Below are 20,944 nucleotides of genomic sequence, written 5' to 3'. Positions count from 1 at the left end.
TAGATGATTAGATGAATGGAGGAAATGCGATTGATTAATGGTGGAATTCGTATATCCATACTACTAGCAGTTTGTTGATTGCAGACTTGCCTTGTGTAGTCAACTGGAATCATTCAGCTTAAGCTCAATTTCAATTTGTTGCTTCTTCATTGATATGCATCAACTTGATGGTGTCTATGCCTGCGGTGATGATTTGAACATCATAAAGCTTCCCTTAGAAGATCGCACTAGCCTTGTGGAGATGGTCCATTGATGTCAAAACAAGACCTAGTTAGAGTTTCATCAAAAATCAAATCATTGCTCCTACATTCTTAGTATTAGGATTAGATCTTCTCTTCGCCCTTATCCTTTTTCCATTTTTTCAAATCTAAGTCAGTAAGAGCCTGTGTTCCAGCAAAGCAGATCGGAAGTTCAATCATCAGATGTAAGTCCCCTTGTGATTCCAGCAAATCACATCATACCACGGCGAGCTTATCCACACGTAGAGACCCTACCAAAAGAACATTGGAGTCATCCTAACTGATCCTTTTTGCGAATCTTCAGCAGTTAGCGACTTTATTCAAGAGAGGATAAGATGCCTTTGGGTATTTTATTCTGTGTATGATCCTGTACAAAATACACGTCAACAACTACCCAAGTAGCTATCCCACTAAAGTCGCTTGTTCGCACATATACACCTTGGAATCAGTAATGATTTTTCAAGAGAGGATAAAATACCTTTGGGTATCTTATTCTAATGTTTGGTAGATGATAAAACAAACACCAACAAGTCCCCTTGTGATTCTAGCATAATCACATCAAACCATTGAGCTCATCCACACATTATGACCCCACATTTATGAACCTTGGAGTTGTCTCAAGTGATCCTTAAGCTAATCTTCAGCATTTGAGTAACTTTGTTCAAGAGAGGATAAGATATTTTTGGGTATTTTATTTTGTGTTCGCATGTGCATGAAAAATGCATCAACACTAAGGAAAATGATGGTAACAATTAGTGTTGCAAGTAGATAGATTTCCAACTAGTCCCTGCTCAGCCAGAGATATACTCACAACTCCACAGGAATAGTGCAAGCTCCAAGGGAATAAAGGATTTTCAAACTGTATGTACTCATTCAGGCACCCAATACTAGCGCAACCTAAGACAAATACCTACAGTTGAACTAAGAATAGTATTGGGTTGAGACTAACCATGCACAAAGACCTACAATCAGCAAGCCCTCAATGGTATGAACCTAAAATCAAATCGGATACCCTCACACTTCACCATTAAGATCACTGCACTTTAATTAGTTAAATGGAAAGAAACCATGCAAACAAGTTTGGGCAAATGGCAAATCACCATATTTCAATGCTATATTCATCTGCTCTAGTTGCCATTACAACAATTTCTACCTAGCATTCCTATTCTATTTCTACTCCTAATCTACTAACTGTCTAAAATCTAACCTATCTACCCTCTAAAATGTAACCCTTTACAATGACAGAGGCCTTGCCTTTTATAGATTTTACATTTTGAATTGATGGCCAGGATTGAATCCATCCAATGGCACATCAATTTTGCAAATCAAGTAGCTAAGAAATAACTAACCTACGTCCTCTTTGTTTTAAATTGCATTAAATGGGGCCCACAAGTAGTCATTGTACAATAAAGCAATTTTGCTTAAACAATCTAATTTTTTGTTGTTTCCAGCCATGTCACTAATTTTGTACGCTCCTGAAGCATCACTTTGAGTGTAATCACCAGCCATTAATCTGGACTTCAACCGGTTGCCAGTGGTGGTGGAGGTCCTTATACTCGTGTTTTGAACCTGGCCTTGCAGCACGTTCTTCATCGGCACTGCCCTGCGATCATCATTTTAATCTTGCACGCTACATCTCCATCCTTTGGCTTGATCGCGATCGCATCCTCAATCTGAGCTTTAGGTTTCCCTTGACTCCTTCCAATGGCATTGACATACAAAAAGCAAGTTCAATCTGAATCAATTCTTGGGCCATTGAATTGGAAATCGTTTTTATACTAGTGCGATATGGTTTGCTCTGAACACTTTGAACACACACTTATTAAAAGTTATGCTCTTTCAAACATTTACCTCCTTTATGAAATTCGGTGTTGTTGTTGTGGGGTTGTCTACAGTTTACCATGACTCACAATTTGGACTTGTGCCTCTTTCATTTAGAAAAGACCGAACTTCATTTACATATACATTTTGACCTTCGAAATATGACTACACAATTTCAATGTTTTCCACGAGAAACAAGGAGCGAAAAATAAATGCTTGTTATTCCACCAAATCTCAACTCATACTCCAAGTTCTATCTCTTTGAATGACATAACACGAGGCCCGTCCGGTATATTTATTGATGAATATCACCAATCCTTAAAAGAATTTCAACCTTTTCTTTTAGACGAAAAAAAAATGTCCGATCTCCTATTCCTTTTTTAAGAAAAAGCACACACCTAGACCTCTTTTAGTATTATTCTAGCTTGGCAAAGGCAAGAGTAAATTAAACAAGCGATCCCCTTTTTCTTTGCAAAATGCCTTAATCCTAAAGTTGGCCTTCTTACCAGCAATAAGAGAAAAGGGAAAATGTCTTTACCTCACTTTACAGCTGACTTCTGCTTTGGCTTTTAAAACGATTCTAGAAGGCCCAAATTTTACGTTCTCGATTTGTTTTGACCACTACAACAATTCCTCAGGCTATTTTTCGGCATTGTCAGAATTGTGAGGGCAAGAAAAGAACAATTCACAATGATCAAATGCCCGAGGTTATTTGTTTTGACCTTTAAAATGATTGCCCCTCCCCTCTTCGGTATTATTCTCGACGAAAATACAAGGTTTAAAACAAAGGCATTCAATTCTCCTATGTTCTTTGCGTTTTCTTATGGAGCCCGAACTTTGTCTTGTTTTCACTCATTACTTCTGCGTTTTAAGCTTACGTGCTTTGCTCACTATGTTTTGGAGCTTTGTGAGGCCCAATAATAGAAGGGCGATTTCATTTGAAAAAAAAAATCCAAACCCTTGTTTGCACCTTAACTCCATGCGAAGCATCCTCGACATTTCCTATGACTTTTATCAGAGGGTTTGGGGAATGTGACTTAGCCTTTAATTCGCATTGACATCTATACCAGATTTTAAGCAATACATGGGCATTCTTCTTGGCCTAGAAGGGTATGATGGCTAGGAAACACCCTAAAAGAAACACCGAACTCTAGTTTATGAGCTTCAACTCTTCATTTTGCTTGGTGATTGCAAGGTATTCATCGGGATTATTTTCGGCTTGGGTGGAGATGATTAAAAAAGTTGAACTTTCCTTTTCTCTGCGCTTTTGGGATTCTTTTCAAGTTGAGCTAACTGAACATATTTGCCCCTACGTCGAACTTGGACTTTACTAATCATGCCATTAAGAAATATGCTTCGAGATTCCTATCAAGGCTTACTTCAGTTGAAGGGAGGCCACAAAAACTCGACTATGCCCATGGATCTCTCTCTCTCTCTCTCTCTCTCCCTCTCTCATACACGGGCCAGCTGGAGGTGGGAATTCCCTATCTGAGATGGGGTGGGGATGTGCAGAGCACAACACATCCTTTTGTTTGTTTTTTTAGATTCAATGAACTTAGTCCCTTTCACATATCTTCTTCCTTGTTTTTCTCTCCTAAGGATGGCGATTTATCCTTTTAGAACATTCTAAAGAATATTCTCTTCTTCTTCCTTGGCGTAATTTCATACTTAGCCAATTTTCCTCTTATCTTGTCCATGTAGGTTGGTGTGTTGGCAAGAAATATTCCCTAGATTCTCTCTTCTTGAGCGGACTTGGGCATGTTTCAAGGAATTTCTCCTTCCCAAGGTGGACTATGCATGTGCTTGAGGATTTTCCTCATGGCTTGAGAGCGGACTTCATGTTGGCTTAGGAATTTTTCATGTGTCAAGGCAGACTTGGGCTTTGATCAAGGAATTTCCTTGATTTCTAGGTAGGAGTTCATGTCTTTCTAAGGATGATCTCTTCTTGATAGGGCAGACTTCACCATTGAACAGGAAATTCCCTCATTCTTGCTTGAACACTTACTAAATTTTCTTGCTCATCACCATGGATTTCTAGCATGTTCACTCTGGAACTTCTGGATCAACGCCTTTCTTCAGATGAACTTCTTGTTTGGAGAATTTTCTTGCTTTTTCATCTTGGAGATACAGACTTTCATTTCGAAAACAAGAACCTCATTGCCATGACCCAAGTGACCTAATCCTAGGTCAACTTTCCAAAAATGCCTAAAAAAACAAAAAAGCGAAAAAGCAAGCTTCCCTAATTGGTCCCAAAGTGCCAAAATGAAAAAGGAAAAAGCAAAAAGCAGAAAGCAAATTTCCACAAAAATAGGAAGTTGTCAGAATTGACCTCAAGTAGTTGCATTTTTTGTCCTTTGCTTGCCTTAGCACTTCTATGATGTCAAAAATGCCCATTTGATCATGATTGGTCCAATGGACCTAAGGACTTGAAAACCTCTAACTCTAGACTAGCAAAAATTGGTGACTCAAAAACCCTAAAAAGCAAAAGAAAACAACTAGGGGGTCCCCATTTGCAATGGGGCGATGTGTGGAAAAAGGTCACAACAGGTATTCTCAAAGATAGATCATTTCAACATCATCCCATTATATAGAGTCATAACCAAGGAGAGTCTGCAAAAGAAAGGATGGATAGCCTCAAATAAATATTTGAATAGCTGACAAGATACTAAATTTGTATATCAGCTCTTCCTAGAATGTGCCTACACTTCATTGTCGTGGCATGAAGTGGCTAAACCATTCCTTTGCTAAACCCCAAAATGAACATTGATTTTTAAATGTCTAAAAAGGTGGACATGAAACTCTACTATATGCCAGTATTGGATCTTATGTACAAAATGTCAATAGGATTTGTCATGTGGAATATTTGGAGGTGGCAAATATAAAAATATCTGAAAAACATACATAAGCTCTATGAGACACTCTACCCCACTATGATGATTCAAATCAAAATAACGACACTAACTTACACCCAAAATTTAACCACCAAATTCTTGTCAACAAACATGACAAACTTGTACAGGACCCACAACTGAGCTATCCCCATTGCAAATGCACATTTCCATGATTCACCATCCAAGCCCTAGGAAAATGGACCCTACCTAAAGTGGTCAGGTATAAATTAAGTCCAAATTTTGATGGAAGTAAAACAATATACAATCCTAGCAGGTATCGGAGGAATCATATGCAGACACAAAGGCCAACACTAGGTTTTCTGTAAGCAACATGTTGGTCATAAAACTAATAATATGACAACGCTTCTTGCTGCTAGTAAAGGTATTTAGATTGCCCCCTCGCAATGCATTATTGAGCTTTGTGCAAAAGTGGATTCAGTAATAGTCCTGAGAATGGTCAGAAACAATAACTCATCAAAACTCTTCTCCAATCTGAAAGCGGCCAATTGTAAAATGGACCATATCTTCCTACACATGAATCATATCAATATGTTGTATAAGCTTGAAAGCTATACCCTTGCAGCACCAACCCCGTGATAGAAATGCAATTGCTAATTTCTTTATAAAAGACAGCATCCCAATACGTTTCTGAGATTTGCATAGATGGGGGCTCAGTAATTGTCCCGAGAATAATCAAAAACAATAATATGCACCCAGCTCATCAGCACTCTTCTTTAATCCCAAAAGTGGCCAATTGTAAAATGAACTATATATCTTCTCACACAATAATCAACCAATATTTCGTGTAAGTTTGAAAGCTATACACTGGAGCACCAACCCTAAGATAAAAATGCAACTGTCAATTTCCTTTCAAAGAAACCAGCGCAAAAGGAACCCTAGTGAGCTCAAAAGCTATATTCTAAAACATCATCCCCACCATAAGATGCTATTGCTAATCTCCTTCCAAAGTTAGCAACCCAAAAGGGGCCTCAAAGAGAAGAAAACCACCATAGCATAAAATGATAAGAGACCTTCCTTTTTCTACCATACCTAATCCATATAAACAAACAGCCTAACAGTAACATGCTCAACATTACTGATGCCTCCTTATATTACAACCAAACCTCTTTCTAAATACCTTGATGAGAGAAAGTCTGGCTTTTGATCCCTCCCAAATCAATTGCATACTAAAATTCTAAGCATACAAAAAACTTGAAGTCTGCCCTACTATATTTGGTCAAACAACTAGACCAAACAGATTGTCATTGCAAAGAAATGATTTCATTTAAATCGAGAATAGGATCATTTTCTCTTGTAAATCACATCTGTGCTCAAAAGACTATCATTTGTTTGACTCTAGCTATTATTCATATTTCATCATAGCACTCCTATCATCACATCCCCCTAATTTTCTCTCCCACTATCACACCAAGATTTATATTTCATCATAGCACTCCTAACTTCACATCCCCCTATTTTTCTCTCCTACTATCACATCAAGAAGTTTGATAAGGATTCAATCATAAATGTTATAAAAACAATGTGCAGTATAGACTACCAGAACCGTATATTGTTTTGAGTGCATTCATATTTCAAACAAGAGAAAAAATGTAGTCAATGTATTTGAGCAAGATCTTAAAGCATTTCACCTAACAAGTAATTCCATACTAATCTACAAGACTAAAACAAAATAGGCTCCAAAGTAAATGCTGGGTATGTAAAATAATACACATACCTTCAATTTTGACTCCACTTGCTGTCTTGTAATAACTGCATCAATGAAACAAGACGGTTTCCATTTAGTTAGTAAATATATCCAACAAGCATTAGGATTACATGCTACTAAGCGATTCTTTTAAGATGTGTAATTGTATCACCTATAGCAACATTAAGTTATGCTATTTGGTCTGACATAGAACTTATAGCACAAAATTTTAGAACAGTTTATGCAATCCATGGAGAAATTTGATAAAATGATCTAGTAATGTTAATCTTCCAAAACTCAACCATTTGATGTTCTTACCGAGGAATGATAGGTTCCTCCATAGAGGGATATGGTCCAGCTATTGAAAAATCAACTACAGAAAAAGCAGTGGTGATTCCTGTAGTTGCTAGTAACATTTGTCGTCTTGCTATTTTGGCATTGTGCTTTAAATTGATTGAATCTGAGCTATAACTGCCACTGATCTTCATATGAACATGCAACCTCCCAGTCATTTTTTTATTTGTATGCCTGGATACACAGAATAAGCATGAAACTTTGTGAAAGATAATATAAACAAGTATCCATCTGGATAAACTCAATATTGCTTTGAAATGTTCAGCAATATAAATAATAATATAAACAAACAGCTAAAATGACATTATAATAAATAACACATAGGACCTGCCTTTTTGAAGCACTTCCCCTGCATGCTGCCATGTGTTCATCCTAACTCCTTCCTACAGAAGGATGGTCATATTTGTTTTGTCTTAAATTTTCCATTTTCATAGAATTGTGATGTTTAATGCCATGTGTGAAATTATTATGTAGACTTTATCAGTCTCCTCCACGTGCAATTAGTAGTATTTTGTCAATTCGCAAGAGAGTTGCCTTTTCCTAGTAGCTACTTGGAAAAACTTTGCACCACCCAATTTTTGTTTGTATGAAGATTTGTGCTTTACTATATATTAATAAAAACGGGAAGCTTTTTACAAAAGGCAAAAACAATAAAAACTAGAATTGTTCACATCTTTGAATCAAATGCAATACCCCTTACGAAAAAGTGTGTTGTTTTCATGCCAAAGCATAATATGCATATTAGAAAAACAGCCCAGAATAAACCTGCACTCTAAGTTGCCGGTATGGGTACAAGAACAACTTCAAATTCAGGTTTTAGGTATGCCAATACAGCAAATATTTTTTTTCAACTTGATGCAGAGCAAGAACTTCTCCTAAACACACTTGACTGATTTGACACCTTTCACACAATTGTTCATTTCAAACAATGGCTAAATGCACCCTAGTTCAACATGGAAACATTGATACAGTGGCCTAATAGGCATTCAACAATGAAAACAACATGTAAAGTGGGGATCTTGGGTTGTTCAAGCCCAACACAAAACATCTCATAGGTTTCCCATCCAACCATGATCAAATAATGCATTGCTTTTGTCAAACCCTCAAGCAACTAGGGTCTTTAACTCTATCAACAGTGTTAGAGACCACATTGTTGTCCATAACTTGTACTAGACCAAAAGATAATGAACCAAGACTTAAGAATCCTTTAAGGAATGTCAAACCAAAGTTTCTCACAAAAAATTAGGATTTTGGACAAGAAAGAAGACCTATTTCCAGTACCTGGTTAAATGGAAGACTTTTGTATGCTTAGAATTTTAGTATGCAATTGATTTGGGAGGGATCAAAAGTCATACTTTCTCATCAAGGTATTTAGAAAGAGGTTTGGTTGTAATATAAGGAGGCATCAGTAATGTTGAGCATGTTATTGTTAGGCTGTTTGTTTATATGGATTAGGCATGGTAGAAAAGTCATTTTCTTCTTGGTCAACTTTGACTTCAATTACTTTAGGAAAGTCTCTTATTATTTTATGTTATGGTGGTTTTCTTCTCTTTGAGGCCCCTTTTAGGTTGCTACCTTTGGAAGGAGATTAGCAATAGCATCTTTATGGTGGTGATGATGTTCCAGAATATAGCTTTTGAGTTCACTAGGGTCCCTTTTGGGCTGGTTTATTTGAAAGGAAATTGACAAGAAAGAAACCACAATGCCACCCCCACTAGGTACATAAACATCATGTGTAGGAGCCTTGTCATCATCTATACCATAGTTTAAAAACTCAAACTCGGCAATTAATTGACTAACTAAAAATTCAAAACTTGGGAAAAATTAGGCAAATTTATCAAACATTAAGAAATACATTAACTTTAAAAAATACACTTTAAAAACATGCATATTGCTGAATTTATAAACCATATTATTGATTTCCTTTAGATTTAGATCAAAATTAAAATTCAATACATTTAATAGACCAAAAAATGAGTTCAAAATTTCAATACATATAAACTTCTAGTTTCAATATCAACAAAAATTACGAATCATAAATTTCATCTACAACTAAAGCTCAAAAAAATATATTGCCATTGTGTAGGTGTCATGGATATGGATGGTATAGATGTGGTATTCTCAACAAGAGCCTCAAGTGTAGGACCAAGCTATGTATGTGGTGAACCCACCCCTGATGACTCATCAATCTCACCTTCTAAAGCCTCATATGCTGCCATGTTTGCTTCCCATCTGGCTTCATTCCTCTCCAAATCAGCAATCTCACTAGTAGTAAATAGTGGATTTACACCCTTAGGCTCAGCAACCCAATCTAAACATGGATCAATGTCATCAAGGTCAAGTGCATGATGTGTATCCTACCTCCATACCTTCTTTTCATGATATCAAAGGTTATATTGCACAAACACAAGGTCATTCAAGTGCTTCTGAGTCAATTTGTTGCTCTTTTTGTGTGAATGACTCAAAAATGCTCCAATATATATATATATATATGAATATATAAAATATAAATGTTGGTGACTTACAAAATTTAAAATATATTTGATACTTGATACTAAAAACAAGTTAAATAATTGAATTGAAAATACATTTCATAATTCATTCATATATCTATATGTCAAATTGTTACAGAACTTGAAAATAGCAAATGTAATCAAAAAATTGTATCCTCCTCTCCATCAAAAGCATCTAGATGTAAGTTATCATTTGCTTCATTTTCATTTGAACCACAAGAAACCACAATGCCACTCCCACTAACTACAAGAAAATCATGTGGAGGAGCCTTGTCACCATCCATACCATAGTTTGAAAACTCAATGTTGAAAAGTTTGCCATTGATGTCATTAACATACGAAAGCAATCATGATACAAATGAAAGACAAAACAATATGAATCTGCAAACCATGATCAAGTTATCATAAGGTGGTGATCTGTTTTGAACAAAAGCAAACACTTCACAATATGACCAACTAAACTCTTAGAAGTGACTTCATTATAAACTCTTAGAAGCAATGACATAAGCAATTTAATAACCAATTTATCAAAGAACAAATATAATTATTATGCTGGCCGATTTGACAAGTAGTGATTCATTAAAATAATTAATATGTTTATAAACATTAAGATGGCATGCTGACCAATCATCCAAAGCAAGCAATGATTAGAGATTAAAAGGTGCGATCTATTATCAAGTGGTGTGATTTCATGAAAGAGTATGATCTGTTTTATGAAGTATTTACTAATAAACAAGTTGTTTTGAAAGCCAATTTCTAGTTAAAGGTTGATTTTTAATAAATGCATTTGTTTGCAAAAGATGGCTCCCTTGAGGAAGGCATAACTTTTGAGAAACATTGTGTCTCTTCATAAAAGTCATATTCCGTGAGAAGCACTTGAAGATATATATATATATATATTGGAAATGGAGGAGAAGAGTGTGTGTTGTGTGTTGCAAAGACAATCAAGCATATACACCAAGGGCATTAATGAGAAGATAAATTGCAGATTTGATGAGAAGAATCTAAGAAGTATATAGCAGATTTACATGAGGAGTTTGTGATCATATTCTTGGCAGATTTATGATCAATTTGTTGCAGAATTAAAGAAGGAATTATTGCAGATCGAAGAAGAGAGTTGAAAGTCTTGTGACAACATTTTGAATGAGGGGTTGGTGCCTCTAGTGAGTTGGTGCTCATGAAGTGAATGAGGGTTGTGTTGACGTGTATTTTGTACACCATCATACACAGAATAAAATACCAATAGGCATCTTATCCTCTCTTGAGAAAATAGTCTCTAACTGCTGAAGATACGCATAAAGGATCAGTTAGGTAGACTCCAAGGTTCTTTTAGTAGGGTCTCTACGTGTGGACAAGCTTCCAGCGGTATGATGTGATTTGCTGTTTCCCCCAAGGGGCCTTACGTATTCCGAAAGCTCAAGATTTTACTAAACTTAAGAAACTTTTCAAAAAATAACAAAAAAAAAAGAGTAGGGTTTGAAAGAGGTCTAATCTAATCTAACCCTAAGGATGACTTAGTATGGACAAGACTTTGGCAAGATTCAACCAACTTCAATTTTGCCATAAGATAACAACTCAATTGAAATTAGTGCGATCTTCTAAGGTAATAAAATGATATTCAATGCATCAAAGATCAAGGACACTACCACGAAGGTACATACCCAAGATGCAATAATGATTGAAGATTAAGGAATTCAAAGTATTCTCCAGTTGACCACGCAAGGCGTTCCTACAATCAGCAAGAAGCTAGTGGTTTGGATTACGAATCCTACCAAAGATCAAGTCTCACACAATGTCCTTCAAACTAACAAGCTACTTTGATTGAGCACAATTCAAGTAAATCAAACAACCATGAAGATAACTCAAGAAATTTGCAACAAAACACCATAACTTCAATATTTCATTGATTTCCAAATCATCATGTACAACAATTGCTTGAATTCCTCTCTTCAAAACTCAATCTTGCTACAAAATAAAATTGCTTCTAACTCTAATCTCTCTTACATCAACTATTGACTATTACTCTATTCCTCTATTACACTATTATCCAATGAAATGAAAAATGGGGGTATAAATAGCATCCCCGATTACAATGAAAGGTCCATATTGAAAGTAAATCAACGGACAAGATCATGACACCTAAACCCTAATTAGGGTTTGTTACAAATGACCTCCTTTTTACTGAACAATATTAAATACATAGCCAAATATTAAATTTGGCACAAAAACCTAGGAGGTATCAACCAATGAGAAATAAGATGTCATGTCATCTGTAACAACCTTTCATCTAGAATCTTATTCCCTTTCCAATTCTCTTTCTTAGCATATGCAATGAATTTTGTCACGATTCCTTCGATTTCTGTGATTGGAATCTCGGGAAGATTCTTCATACTCTCTTCTAAGTGGATGACCTGATCGAATGCATCTAGAAGAGTTGCGTCCCATGAAGGTTCAAGTTCCTTCGTTCTGTCAATCAGGAGCATGGTGGAAAACATCTGATCATAATGCTCATCTGTAACATCTGCGTCCTTGCAAAAGATGATCTTGATTCTATCCTCAAATTCCTGCATATCCACATCTGTCTCGACCTCGATCCTTCTGTCAAGAATGGTACGAAGTACCTCAAATACTCTGTCCTGGATCGGATTGATCACCTCCTCAACTTGGCCACATCTAGTACTGATGTCTTCGAAGAAAACATTCTTCATATGGAGTAAGGTTGACCAATGAAACAAACTGTGAGGTTCTCCATCCAAGATCTTCTCCTGCGCTAAAATCTTCCTTGATGTGTGTCTAATAACTTTCAAGACAGGAATGATAACGTCCTTGGTATGGGCAAATGCAGCTACTGTTATCATCAAATTGTGGATCATCTCAAGAACCTGGATAGCTTGATGAATAATCTTCATCATCCTTGTTACAAACTCTACAGCCACTGTATGAGATCTATCCATCCAATTACTTGTACGTTGGACCATGTTCCTGAATCTTTCTGCTTCATTGATTGATTGAAGCGGCAATGCTTGCACTGGTGATCTAACTGGATCCTGACGTCCCAAAGGTTCATTGATGTGACTGAAATATGTCCTCCATGCACCGACCTCTCTCTCAAGCTTTCTATTCTTCTCCATTTCTTCTCTAAGCTTGTCTTTCAATGCCTCAAATGAGTCGGTAGCATCATCTAAAGTCTGCTCTGCTGTGGATGGTCCTAACTCAAAAGTCTGTATATCATATTCCTCTGCTAGGATCTCACCTTCATATTTGTCTGCTGCCGGTGCAGCTATCTGCAGTTTTCTGGATCCGGTCTCATCTCGAATCATCTTGGACATCTTGGTAGCCTTCTTCTTTTCTGTTACTTCATGTGAGCGTCCAACAAGGCTCTCTAAATCAATCGCATTATCCTCGTCCTCTACTACGATCACCTTGGTTAATCTTTCCTTCAACCAATCTGGGATAATCGATCTGGTTTCTTGAACTTGAATCTCTTTATGCACTATTTCTTCTTGTCTGGGAGGAGATGTCATTTCATTATCTTCTTCTAACTCATAGTCTTGGAGAGATCCATCTGGTGAACCATGCTGTGCCTGTCCTTCCTCCTGCCTATCGTTCTGTACCATTGACTCCATGGATTCTTCAACTTGAATTGTTCTCTTCTCAGGTCTAGAAGAAGTACCGGATGATCGATCTCTGTTAGCCTCTTGTTTCTTCTTGGAAGACTCTCTCTTTCCAGGTCTCTCTTTCCTCTTCGAACCTCTTGAATGGAGATTGCCCTCACTGGCACATCGAAGGTTACCTTCACCTGAATTCCTAGGATTAGGATTGCCTTCACTCACACTAGCTCCACCTTCGGCAGGTTTCTCTTCCAAAGTGAAAGTCATGGTTATGCCTTGTTCTCTCAACTTCTGATGTTGAATGTCAACCCATCTGCGAGTACAAGACAAGACTGGTGCCATCAAAGTATCTAAATCCACGACCTCGGGCTCATTCCAATCTAACCTCATTGTTTTGCTTTCTCGATCATAGGAAGACTGGATATGTCTGCCACTGTCCTGAGCTTGGTCGGCCACTCTGTATATCCTGCATTTCCTGATGAAATCCAAAGGCAATCTAGAATGCATTTTTCGTTTCACTTCAAGATCATCTAAGAGATTCATCATAAAATCTTCAACCTGATACTCATGTCTAAACTTCCTGCCGACTGTCTCCTCTAAATGTCCATGTGGATCAAAGCTTTCTCTCAAAGCAAAAGATGAAAAAGAATACAAGGCTAACTCCTTCTCTACGTCATCCATAGCTAAAGCATTAGGACATACCTCAACTGAATTACCCAAAATGATAGGTACTGGAACTCCATTCTGATGTCTATGTCTGAATGCCTTCACATATGCTGCCAACTGTCTTGTTACTTCAAGTAACACAATTCTGTCTGTCGGATATCTCGGCAACATGTATGGAGGTAAAGGACATCCATGCACTCTAATATAAGTGAACTTGGGAAATTGAATGAACCAAGCACCGTACCTCTTTATGAATTCCTGGGCATCCTGAGATAACCTGTTGTGAATTCCACCTTGCAACGTCCTTGTGATGTTCATCGTGAAAGTATCATTAACCAACTTATAGTTACTCCCTGGCGGATGATGCAAGTAGGCATAGGAATCACAAGCTCTGACCTCGCCGGGTCCTCTTCCAATCACTCCTCTGTGAGGTAGTCCTGCATATTCAACACTCCTGATCAAGGCATAGATGACATATGAACTCATGTGGAAGGACTTAGTAGCCTTGAGTCTCCTCAACTGTACGTCCAAGCAATGGCTAATCATCCTAGCCCAATGTATCGTACCTTTCCCTTGAACAATCACCTGGATGAAGTAAAACATCCACTTCTCAAAATAGAAGGCATGAGGGGCTCCTGTAACTCGGTTGAGCATGGTAATTAAATCTCTGTACTCCTCTTGGAAATCAATCCTGTGCGGTGTGTTCGGGACCTTGCTCAGACGGGGACGGCTTTTGAGTAGCCAGTTCTTATTGATAATGCTTAGACAAGCATCTGGATCATCTTCGTACATTGATCTGGCTCCTTCTATGCTCTTGTATATCATATCCCTGTGCTCTGGAAGATGGAAAGCTTCACTTATAGCTTCCTCTGAAAGGTACGCCAAAGTGTTTCCCTCTTTGGACACAATCGTCCTGGACTGTGGATCATAGTGACGAGCACACTCGATCATCAACTCGTGGCACTGAACAGCTGGAGGAAAACCGGCCGCCTTAATGATACCACTCTCGATTATTCTCCGGGCGACAGGTGATGGCTTGCCAATGTAAGGGACCTCTCGAAACTTCTTCGTGCTGAAGTTCCCCAAGTTGGTATCTCCAATGTTGTTCCACTTCGACACGATCTTGGTCTCCACTTCTTCGGTCTTCTGATCTTCTTTCATGAGAGCTGAGCGACTGGTGGATGCTCCCGCCTTTGGGGTCGCCATACCTACACAACATTTCATTATGAGAATAGATTTTGCAATGAATAACGTAGATTAGAGAGATAAATTTTTAGGAAACCTTATGATAAGTCTCTAGAGTTATCATTTCCTAAAAATAACGATTGAGCTAAGAAAATTCAAAATTCAAAATTCAAAATATGACGATCAACAAATAAAGCAATAAAAATCAAATCGCCATACCTCAATAGAGAGCTAACTCTAGAATGCAAAAAGAATAAAATTGCCTAGGCAAAATCGAGGTATAAATGATCTTCAACGTTATCTCCTCAAGAAATCAATTTCGCCACCTTTGTCTTCAACGTGATCTTTCAAGTTCGCCTTTGGCGTGACCCTCAAGTCTTGGCAAATTCGCTCTAATGAAGATCTTCAAATATCGCACCACCTTGGAAGTATTAGCGCCACCTTTGGATTGAATGGAAATTCGCACTTCTTCAAACACACTTCACACTTTCTTTGTCTTCCTCAATATCGCATGTAAGATAAGCAAAATGATTATGTGAAAATGACAATTTCACCCTCCATATATAGCGCTTGCACCTCTCCATTCATTAAGGCCGACTTGGTGATATAAATCAATTTTTAAACGATTTTAATTAGATGATAAAGGCCGACCTCCATGTCAAAGCGCTCCATTCGATTTTTTATTATTTTTTGAATAATTAATTAATTATTAAATGCCTTTGATTTTTAATTAATAAATTTCGATTTTTAAACAAGGCAAAATAATTAATAAATGCCAAACGCAATTTTTTAAATGCTAATTTAATAGGATTTTCAAAACTCATCGATCTTAGCATTTAAGGTAAATTTAAAATGTTCATTTGAGCGCCAAATTTTGAAAATGGAGTAGACGTACCTCATCGCCCTGGTCCCTTGGAGAGGGACAGGAGCGATTCACCATTTTTGTCATGATTTCTTGTAACTTCCACGTTCAACTTCTTCATTTCCACGTTCAAATCACCCATTTTGTCGGGTCCTTCAAGTTAGATCGCCTTGCACGTGCGCATAAGTGGCTTTGGATGTATCATCGCCCTTGTCCCTTGGAGAGGGACAGGAGCGATCCTAAGGTTTTCGCTTGAAATTCTCCATTTTGATACGATCCTTTCTTTGTATCATCTTCCAAATGCCATTTAAAACCTTGTGCGTCTTTGTCTTAACGTGATTTTCAAAGAATATCATGTGTTTTGCCTAACATTGCCCTAGTCCCTTGGAGAGGGACAGGAGCGATCTCCATGTCCTGGCTTAAATTCGTAAACATCTAACCTTCGTTCTTCGTTCATTGCCTTCCAAATAGCGTCTTTTACCTTGTCCATTCTCTCCTTGCCTTGACTTTGAAGGAGTTTGAGTGTTTTTGATGAAATCGCTTTGGTCCTTGTCCAAAGGACAGGAGCGATATGAGCTTTTTAGCTTGTTTGACAACATTTGGACATTCCAAACTTTAATATATCACCTTCAAAAGACGCCTTGAACCTTGTATGACCTTGTGAAGCCTTGTCTTAACGTCATTTTTGCATAAATTGATCAATATACCCAATATCGCTCTGGTCCCTTCCTGAGGGACAGGAGCGAAGTTCAACATTGTGAGCTTGTTCTTGTTTTCTTCAACTTGCAATTATCTTCAATGCGTGAAATGACATCCCTTCGATTCTCTTGGTAGCTTGACACTTGCTTGTTTTTTGAAATTCATGCCTTTATGGAAATATCGCTCTGGTCCCTTCCTGAGGGACAGGAGCGAACTGGGTCTTAGAGTGCAAATTCCTTCAATGTGATGACCTTGGTAACTTGTGCTTGATTGAAAATGCCTTGAAACGTCCTTGCCCCCTTGTTCCTCATCTTGGAAGGTCTTGATCTTGGAGGAACGGTTTTAAACTTGAATAAGAAGCAATATTACCATCATATCGCCCTGGTCCCTTGGAGAGGGACAGGAGCGATTCTAGCTCTTGTGGTCTTCATTTCACTTTATCACCTTCAAAGTTATATTCAACGGGTTCGTAATGCGCCCTTCCATTCATCCATGCCTTGGGATCGATTGAAACTGGACAAGAAAATCATGCATAACAAAAATCGCTCTGGTCCCTTCCTGAGGGACAGGAGCGAACTAGGCATTTTGGGTCCTTGCTGACGTTTCAAAATCTTCAATTTATCTTCAATGAGTTCATTTCATCGTCTTCCTTGCCATCAAACACAAAGTTGTCTTGATCTTGCCTGAATTTTGTCCTATGAAGAATATCGCTCTTGTCCCTTGGAGAGGGACAGGAGCTATAATGTACTTCGCCCTAGTCCCTTCCTGAGGGACAGGAGCGATTTTAGCATTCTGGGTCATTTTCCTTCATATTTGCACTTCAAATTATATTCATCTGATAAAACATCTCCCCTTGGACCTCTTCGAATTGTCAAGTCGTCAAAATCCTGCAAGGACAAGGCAAAATTTGATTTGTAGCTCCGGTCCTTCACTGAGGGACAGGAGCGATTTTGCTCTTGGAGGCATTTCTGTGTTCATGAAAATCTTCAATTTATATTCAATGGAAAGATCTCGCCTTTCGCCATCACTTACAATTCGAAATTCATCTTGACTCTGCAGGAATAGTAAGATATTTGAAAACGAGCTCCCGTCCTTCATTGAGGGACAGGAGCGATTTTGTTCCTATAGGCCAAAATAACATGATTTTACAAGTTTAATCAATTCACGAGGCGAAAACAAACCATTCTCAATGCCCGGGATCAAAAATCAAAAAAGTCAAAATTTGGTCAAAATTAGTCAATTGGACAAAAATTCACATTTCATCATCAACACTTAGACAAATTTAAGCTATGCACTCAAAATTCCAATTGAAAATAGACCAATTTGGCGAAATCATTGCATTCAAAGTTTGCATCCTACGAAAGAAGCTCAAAAACTCTCGAAACTGACTGGACTCTGGCTTGAAAAGACGTTAATTAAAACCCTAAGGCTTAACCCTAAATCCAGACAACTGACTGACTAACAAAATCCTAAAAGCGAAGCGAAAAGCGAGCGAAAAAAGGGGGTCCCCATTTGCAATGGGGCGATGTGTGAAATGGTCACAACAGGTTGGTGCCTCTAAAATTTGTAACAAGCAATTTTATACTAGTAGTATTTTTGCCATGGTTTTCTCCCGCAAGGGTTTCCGTGTAAAAGTAGTTGTTGTTGCTCATTGTTTTCACATATGTGCTAATTTAGAATTAAAGCATAATTGAATTGAATAAGTTTTTAAAAGGTTAAAAGGAATATTATTATACCGATTCACCACCCCACCTGCACCCCCACCCACCCTCTCGGTATAACTGTGTGCTCATCGCTCAGATTTGGCAATCAATCAACTAACTCAAAAAAATTGAAACCCTGGGAAAAACTCGACAAATTTATCAAACATTAAAAAATACGCTTTAAAAGCATGCATATTGCTGAATTTATAAACCATATTATTGATTTCCTTCGTATTTAAATCAAAATTAATATTCAATACACTTCATAGACCAAAAAATGAGTTCAAAATTTCAATACATATACTGCTAGTTTCAATATCAACAAAAATTACAAATCATAAATTTCTTCTACAGCTAAAGCTCAAAAAAATCTATTGTCATTGTGTAGGTTTAATGGAAGTGTATGGAATAGTTGTGGCATCCTCAAAAAGAACCTCAAGCATAGGACGAAGCTATGTATGTGATGAACCCACCCTTGATGACTCATCAATCTCACCTTCTAAAGCCTCATATGCTGCCACATTTGCTTGCCATTTGGCTTCATCCCTCTCCAAATAAGCAATCTCATCACTAATAAATAGTGGATTGACACCCTCAAGCTTAGCAACCCAATCTAAACATGGATCAATGTTATTAAGGTCAAGTGCATGACATGTATCCTACCCCCATACCTTCTTTTCATGATATCAAAGGTTGTATTGCACAAACACAAGGTCATTCAATTGTTTTTGAGTCAATTTGTTGCCCTTTTGTGTGAATGGCTCAAAAACACTCCAATTGTGCTCACAACTAGAAGTGCTATAGGGCTAGAACAGAATGCAGATTGGCAAGCTTTTAAGGTTTAGGTGTTGTGCCACCACAAATCTACAAGGATGATAAACTTAAAATAAATTCTAAACTAAAATTAAACATAGTGTTCTTTTCAACCTAGTGACAAAGTGTCTCTCCTACTAATACATAAAATTGAAAAAAATAATGTACCCTCTACCCTCTTATAACAAGCTATAACTATGAGATCTCGAAGGTTGTCATCAAAGATCAACCTCTCAATACACATGTTGAAACCAAGGATAACCTCTACATCTACTTTAAATGAAGCAGAGAAGAAAAAACTTAGGCTTTAAATAGTAGGTAGCAGCATGAATATGTTGGTGGAATTGTGTTGATGTGTTTTTTATGCACATACAAACACAGAATAAAATACCAAGGTATCTTATCCTCTCTTGAACAAAGTTTCCCCGAATGCTGAAGATTTCGCCTAAGGATAAGGCAACTCCAAGGTTCTGGTATGTAGGTTCTCTATGTGTGGATAAGCTCAATTTGGTCTGATGTGATTATGCAGGAATCACAAGGGGACTTACATTCGAATGTCTGAGCGTCTGATTTGCTGGAACTCAAGTCCTATCTACTAGCTGGAAGATAAAGAAATATCAAAAGATACAGGGCTCAGAAAGTCTACTCTAAGACCTAGAATGCGAGAAGATGGATGAATGACTAGTTGGAGTCCTACTAGGCTGGGTCTCACCATTAGGCTAAACAATTCAACACCAACTCAGTGTGATCTTCTAAGGGATGCTTCGAATATGTTCAAATTGTACACCATTCAAGATAATGCATGAACAATAGACGTGCAATGACTCAAGATTAAGCTCATTCTATGCCAGTTGACCACGTAAGGCACACTTACAATCAGCAAGAGGTAGTGGTTTGGACTAGGCGGATTCCACGCGAGTGCATTCAATAACTTCATTCAATCTAATTAACCATCATCTAAAATGAAGATTCAACAAGAGACCATGCATATTGCAAAGAAACAACACACTTCACCATAACTTCAATGAAAAATGGAGTTCATTTACAATTAGGGCAACAATTCCTTGCCTTGTCTTCCTAATCTACTCTAACTTCTATTTAATCACTACTCACTATTGACTAATAGCTATTCTAACCACTATTAGCTAACTATTAACTATTAACCCTTATAAATGAAGAGCCAGAGCTTTATATAGGGAGCTCTTTACAATTTGATGGCTCTGATTGATTTACAATCAATGGCTAGGATTACAAGATAAAAACCCTAATTAGGGTTTGTTACAACAAACTCCTTTAGCCAATGAAATAATTACATTCAATATTTGTGAACCAATAGGAAGTAGGGGTAGGTGTCTCGAAGTTTGTGTCATCATTGGTGAGTCAAGTACATTGAATCTGGACATGCTGAGGTGGAGCTATCTGACTGGAGGAACAGTGACTGGGATGCCACCTTGCCTGGTACTTGCTCGTATCTCTTTGATACTCAATTTGGTGATGCTGAGAAGCTAACTTTGATTAACTCTTCTGAAACTATCTGCTCCTTCAATGTACCTTTGCACTGATTTTGGTTGATCCTCCTTCGTCCTTGATGTACTAGATGAATGATGTACCTCCTCTTGACTCCCATGTGTTTGATGAGGCCTCTTCACGATCGAGTCTTTCTTTCTTTTCTGTCATCTTATCTCCCTTTGAAGTGCTTGCAAGATCCTTCTTTTTGACATCTTGTGATTTCTTCATGTGATAAAATGAGGTCCTTGAGGATGGTCAGCTCCATTGCTTGCAATTCCTTGAACACTTGAAGTCCTTCAACTTGGAAGTACTTTGAATCCTCCTCCATGCATTTGAGGTGTCTGTAATGATGATGGAACTTGAATAGGTCGCA

At 37.7% G+C, this 20,944-nt stretch overlaps 1 protein-coding gene across 2 annotated transcripts in view; it reads right to left on the bottom strand.

Moving 5' to 3' along the window:
* LOC131063791 (peptidyl-prolyl cis-trans isomerase FKBP16-1, chloroplastic) overlaps positions 1-20,944 on the bottom strand; it is a 108,766-nt gene that overhangs the window by 64,372 nt on the left and 23,450 nt on the right. For both annotated transcript variants that reach the window (XM_057997722.2, XM_057997721.2), the window contains exons 2-3: positions 6,975-7,184; positions 6,687-6,721 (exon numbers count right to left, since the gene is read on the bottom strand). In XM_057997722.2, the coding sequence (XP_057853705.2) occupies positions 6,687-6,721; positions 6,975-7,184 (245 nt within the window). The remainder of the gene's footprint in view (positions 1-6,686; positions 6,722-6,974; positions 7,185-20,944) is intronic.

Source organism: Cryptomeria japonica, chromosome 1, assembly GCF_030272615.1.
Source record: "Cryptomeria japonica chromosome 1, Sugi_1.0, whole genome shotgun sequence".
NCBI classification, from domain to species: domain Eukaryota; kingdom Viridiplantae; phylum Streptophyta; class Pinopsida; order Cupressales; family Cupressaceae; genus Cryptomeria; species Cryptomeria japonica.
This window is presented reverse-complemented; position numbering and strand designations above follow the sequence as displayed.